Genomic DNA, 6,000 nt, shown 5'->3' with positions numbered 1-6,000 from the left:
ACTTCAGAAGACTTATGTTCTGTGGGAGATGCAGGGCTGTCACTTATTTGCTTATGTAGCTTTAGGCAACTCATTCAGTCTTTGGCTTAAATTTTCTTATCTCTAAAATGGGAATAATGATGCCTACCCACAGAGGTTTTTTCGAGGAACAAAGGAGGCAATGTATATAAAGTAATTTGCAAACCATAAAATGCTACAAATTAAACACACATTTGTTTAAAGCATATCGTGGCAAAAGACTGTGCAAAGACCTTGGACCTGTCTCTCACCTTCTCTGGGTCCCTGTTTCCTCTGGCTAAAATGAATGGGGTTGGGTTAAGTGATTTCTAAGATCCCTTGCAGATCGAAGACTTCTGTGATCCTGTTCTGACGGATGGCAAGCCTCTTGGCAGCGACTTTCAGCAAGCCCCCGCTAGGCCCTTACAAATAGGACGATGAGATAATCTTTGATTGCGGTCCTTTAAATACGATGATTTCCGTTAAATGTCAGCTATTATTATCCGGTTTCCTTTCCTTTTTCTATTACATGTCTCCTTTTTATTTCCTGCTGTTTCTGCCGAGCTCAAATTCACCTCTTTGTCGTGTTCCACATTAAGCGCGTCAATTTAGGGACCGGGCACTGGGAAAGCAGAGGGGCGTGTGCCCCTCGGGGAGAGCTGCCAGGGTTCCTCTTTATTGCCGTGGCTCCCTTGTCTGCATTTCCCCCGCCTGCCCCTCCTAGAGGCGGCCAGAGCAGACGTGCCCTGTCACCAGGATCTCTAAACGGATGCTGCAGGCGGGCACACGAGCTCCAGGTGCCACGTCTATCATGCCAGCAGCGCAGCGGCGGCGCGAGGCATGGAGGGAGGGGGCGGGGGGAGAACGGGAAGGGAGGGCGGGAGGCTGGCAGGGGAAGGCCGCGGGCCAGGAGGCTGAGGTGCTGGAGGCCCGCCCAATAGGAACGCGACACGCCATGCGCGAGGGGGCGGGGGTGAGGGGAGGGGGCGGGGCCTAGGCGGTTGCTGCCTCCGCCGCCGCCGCAGTTGTGAGCTGGGATAGTCAGCGGTGCGGTCAGTTAGGCAGCCCGGGAGACAGGCTGGCAGGCGCGCGGTCGGCTCGTCGCATCCCTCGGCCTCCTCTGCCCCCGCCCTCGGAGCTTCTCGCGCACGCGTTCCAGTCCCTGGGCATCTTCCGCTCTCCTCCCACCCCTCCGCCTTTTGCTGCGCTCTCCAAGCCCCCGGCCCCGAGCTCGCGCGCCCCTACCTCTCACCATGTGCGGTAAGATGGGGTTGGGGGGTGGGGGTGCCAGGTGAGGGCTCAGAGAGAGGGGCTGGGGCTGCGGGGAGCAAGGCTGGATACCGTTGGGAGGAGGGGGGCGTTCCCCAGAAGGAGGAGGGGGTGGCTGGGGGGGCAGGTTGGATGGAGGGGATGGGGGACCTGGGTTCTGGTCCGATCCCCCGGGGTGGCCTGGGCAGGGAGCCTCCTGCCCCGCTCCCGGTCCGGGGGTCTAGAGCGAGGGAGGGTCCACGACTCCGCCCCCTCCCTTCCTCCTTCTCTCCCTCTCCCCCATCCTTTTAGAGTTTGGGGAAGGTGCAGGAAAGAACCCCTCCCCCTCCTCCGTGGGCTGGGGAGAGGAGAAGGGCCGGGGTGCCTTCGGGAGGCAGGGCAGGGGAGGGAGGTGGCCGAGACGGGCCCCTGGGTGAGGGGAAGGGGACGCGGGAAGTCCGAACCAGGCTCTCTGGGGTTGTCCAGGGAGGGGGCGTGGTCATCGACAGAGTTCTGGGAAGCCCCTGTGGCCCCTGCTCCGTGTGCCTGTCGGGAGGAAACGGGGGGCCTGGCGGGGACCCTACCACAGAGCAAGGGACTGGGTGAGGGTGTATTACAGCCGGGAGAGGGAGAGAGAGGGGCTGGGGCCGGAGTCGGAGCACCGGAGTAACCCTCCGTAAGTACTTGAAAGGCGTGCCATATGGCTTGGTCCCACAGGGCAGCCGAGGAGCACTGTGTGGAAGTGGCCAAAAGGCCACTTTTTAGGCTTAACGTGCTGAAAAATTGTCTAATAATTAGAACTGTCCCGGAGTGGAAAAGGCTGTTTCCTGGGGCAGTGAGTTTCTCATTAAATGGAGGTCTTCAAGCGATGGCAGTAGGACTGCTTGGGATGCTGTCAGTGGAAGGGATTTGTGTTCCTCTATGATCGAACTAGGAAGCCCAGGTGTTATTCTGTGGAGAAAATATTTGTAAAGTGCTGGCACCGTGCCTTGCACATAAGTAAGTGCTATGTAAGTGCTAGCAATTATTATTAATTATAGATCATTATTATTATGGTGAAAGTCAAGTGAGACTGAAGGGATGAGGTCTCAGTTTACTTTAAATGGGTCCTTTCCAGCTTGACAGTGCATATAAAGCTTTAAAAATCATCTCAGTTTATGCTGTCTTTACTCATTACTGAAATTATTTCCAAATCAGTGGACTTATTAAGTAACTGTAAGTGCAGGACCTTATCCTTTGAAAGGAGATGAGGAGCCTGTTGCAAATGAGGTACCCAGCTCATCAGAGCTAACAGGCCCATTTTCTCTATGTGGACACAATCTCTTCTTACTTACATAGCTGTGCTTTTAAATGAGTGAATATGATTCATTTCCTGTACTTCTTTAAGAATCTGTGACTTTAATCAATGTAGGTCTTCACTTGTGCATTGTGCAGCATTTCTGTGAAAATGAATGAAACAAGTATTTTAGGCTTGGATATGTGGAGTTCACTGTTAAATACTGGGGATACCAATAGAAAAACAACACAGTTCTTGTTCAGATAACACATAACAGGAAGGGACAGCATACATAGAAGGTTTCAGCTGCAAGTTAGGTAGAAAGCCCAGGGGTCCTTAGGGTGCAACAGGCAAAGCAGATACTAATGCATCTTCTTTAATATAATTTCCATTGGTAAAATCATATCCATTTTTGAAATTGAACTATTGACCATGCCAAGGACTTTGTTGGTGAGAACTTCCTTTTCTGGATCTTCACTGTAGTCACGGCTGCTGAGGAGGCAGTCTGCAGCATCTGCCATGCCTCATTTCCACAAGGATTGCTCTTCCGAATAAGGGCTACAGGGGCTAGGCTGGTAGGAGGGGGTGGTCTGGAGGTTATTGCTATTCTGGATCTCTTCAGCTTGCTTACTCTAAAGTTGATTGGTGTTTATGGGGATGACTGGCCCCTTCTCCACAGGTTTCTCTTCTCTGTGGTGACTGAGAAGAGAGGTCAGGCTGTAAGCAGAGTTGGTGATCCTAGCTATTCCTAATGTTGGGCTTGTCTGGCACTCTGCTCCTTAGTAGATGGATTTCATTAGTTCTTGGATGAAAACATAAGGTACTTGATGGTCAGCCCTTTAGTTTCCAAACTAAAGCTGAAAAACTAAAAATGAAAGTTTCCAAACTTAGCTAGAATGGTTTTTCTGAACCAAACACACAGTACAGTAGCAGCCTTTATTATTCTATTGGCCCTGCAAGAACTTGTCTTATACAAGTAAAGTTTTCAAGGACCAAGTTTGGAAAAGCTCATCACCACCAGGTGAAGAATTAATTTTTTTTTTTTTAATCTATAGTAACCCATGGAGAGTGTCTACTTAAAGCATTTCCAAGAATGTTTAAAAAATTAAGACTATTGTGTATTCTTTTTTTTCTGGATGTTTGTCTCTTTTAGTGTTTATCTAGAAATATGTGTTAAAACATAATTAACATTCATTAAAGCATCATATGCATTTATACTACCTACTATATAATATAGAAATATTGTAATTAATTGTCAGCTATCAAAATGACTGTGTCCTTTGCTTCTTCATTGAATCACATCCTGGAGTGTGCTTTTCTCTGTTTCTGTGTGAAGTATTCCTCTCCTAAGGCCCAGCTCAGATACCACCTACTCCAAGAAGTCTCTGATCTCGTAGCCAATAGTGCTCTTGTTCTCCTCAAGTTTTCATAGCACAAACACTTTGTCTAGATCTCTTCTTTGTCCTTAGAAAAGGTAGCATATGAACTTATTTATTTGTATATGTGTCATAGTCTTCCTACTAGACTCAAATGCCTTTAAGGTCAGGATTACTGTTTTCTAAAAAATTTATTTTTGTGGACTTAGTTTTCAACAAACATTCAGTATACAAAGCATAACCAAAAAAGACGATTATATAGGAATCTGTGAACTCCTTTTCCATGCATTTAAAAAAAAACCTATATTAAACTTAAAGTAATAACAAAATTGCTTTGTGTCCCCTTCTGATTTTTTTTTGTATTTTTAAAATTTATTACAGTTGACCTTTCTTCTAATCCTTCTCCTTCTCCCCCTTCCCCTCTCCTCCTCTTCTTTTTCTCTTTTGTTTTTTATATCTCAGTACCCAGTAACTCATGTACCTCCTCTCCAATAAGCAGAGTTAAACAAAATCAATCACAGGCCATATCTGAAATCCATATGCATTGTTCTGTACTGCTGATCCATTAGTTCTCTGCCAAGAAGCAGGAGGCATGCTTTACTACCAGCCTTCTGAAGTTATGATTGGTTATTTTAATTAGAGTTCTGAAGTCTTTCATCGTTATTTTCCTTTAAATTATTGTGATGCACATTAATTACTATGCATCAGGTCATAAAAGCCTTCCCAGGTTTCTTTGAATCTGTCATACTTGTTTCTTTTTTGTACAATAATATTCTGTTGTCCATATGCCATAATTTGTTCAGCCACTCCCCATTGATGTCATAGGTCTTTATATCACCTGCACCTAGCATAAGGTTTTTTCTCCATTATTCCATTGTAGCTATGATATTATTAGTGTTTCTTCTAAGGATTCAGGTAATTGGGGCCTTTTAATCCTGTCTTATTTTTGCTCATGCCCTTCCATATCTCCCCTCTTGCCCCAGCATTTCCACCTAATATTTTAGGGGCCTTTCTTGGGTTCTGTTGACATTTTGAGAATACCAGTGGAAGATGGGGACTGACCCTTGGTTATCCCTTGCTCTCGCCACATGCCCAATCTCTCTTTTTCAGTCATACTTTTTTGGATGGTATCCTTCACATTGCTTTTCCATACGTAATAACTTTATAATGTATTGCAGCCTGCTCATGCCTACCCATGCCAACTATGAACTTTCCAACTGTCCTTTAACTGATCCCCAACTTCAGTTCATAGGATACTTTTGTGTTCCATGACTTGCAGCCTTACAGTATTATGGAAGAATATTGTTATTTAAAAGAGTAGCCTTTGTTTGATGGAGAAGCTTGGGGGTCATTAAAATAACTTAGCTTACTCTCCTCTTGCTGAATTTTGGACCCAGCTCATGGTCCTTTTGACTTGGTGTTTGTCCAAGATATTTATACTGTTAGGTGAGTGCTATAAATTGTCCATCCAACTGCATGTTATTGTCTGAGCAATAGGCATTTTTCATTCTAAGTGGGCTCTTAGAAAATGTTTTTTGGATTGTTGAATCAAAACCTGTAATTGTCTACTGTATATCATCCTACTTCATCTGGAGGTGTTTGTGGTATCATAGAAGCTAGATGGGATCTGAAATATACTGTGAAGTATATGGCTTGTTGTTCATTAATATTTTTTTTTCCTCGTTTAACTTCTTAAGTATGCTGATTTTAGCCTCAGAAGATGAAAACTGTATTAACGCTAAGAATAGACTCTATTTGAACGTTATAAATAACTTGCTGAAATTAGTATGTATAAGATGCCATAAATTAAACCCTTTGTTTAATCAGTAGCGCCATTTTGCAACTGACAGCTTAGTTTCAGAAAAGCATGCTAGTGTAGTTTCAAACTGGCTCCTCAATAAGTGTTTCATTTAGTATTTAAGGAACTTTTCCTGAATAGTGAGTAGTATGTACATAAAGTACCAGTACTGTTTTTTCTTGTTCCTGAAAAAGTAGAAAGTAGAAAGAAGTATTGTATTTCAATTAGGTACATATCAGAAATGTTTATGAGTATTTAAGAGTTTGTGGATTATGCTTTAGAGGAAGGGTGGTGGCTATTTAGTC

General features: G+C 44.9%; 1 protein-coding gene across 2 annotated transcripts in view; it reads left to right on the top strand.

Moving 5' to 3' along the window:
• The first annotated feature begins 1,077 nt into the window (after nucleotides 1-1,077).
• The window catches only part of GFPT1 (glutamine--fructose-6-phosphate transaminase 1), a 58,881-nt gene continuing 53,958 nt past the window's right edge, over nucleotides 1,078-6,000 (top strand). The window contains exon 1 of one of the 2 annotated variants that reach the window (XM_027865227.1): nucleotides 1,078-1,257. In XM_027865227.1, coding sequence (XP_027721028.1) covers nucleotides 1,251-1,257 — 7 coding nt within the window. In that variant the 5' untranslated portion in view covers nucleotides 1,078-1,250. The remainder of the gene's footprint in view (nucleotides 1,258-6,000) is intronic. The other variant, XM_027865226.1, reaches the window with a different exon arrangement.

The sequence above is a fragment of the Vombatus ursinus genome, unplaced genomic scaffold, assembly GCF_900497805.2.
Source record: "Vombatus ursinus unplaced genomic scaffold, bare-nosed wombat genome assembly UNPS02014778.1, whole genome shotgun sequence".
Taxonomy (NCBI): Eukaryota; Metazoa; Chordata; class Mammalia; order Diprotodontia; family Vombatidae; genus Vombatus; species Vombatus ursinus.
This window is presented reverse-complemented; position numbering and strand designations above follow the sequence as displayed.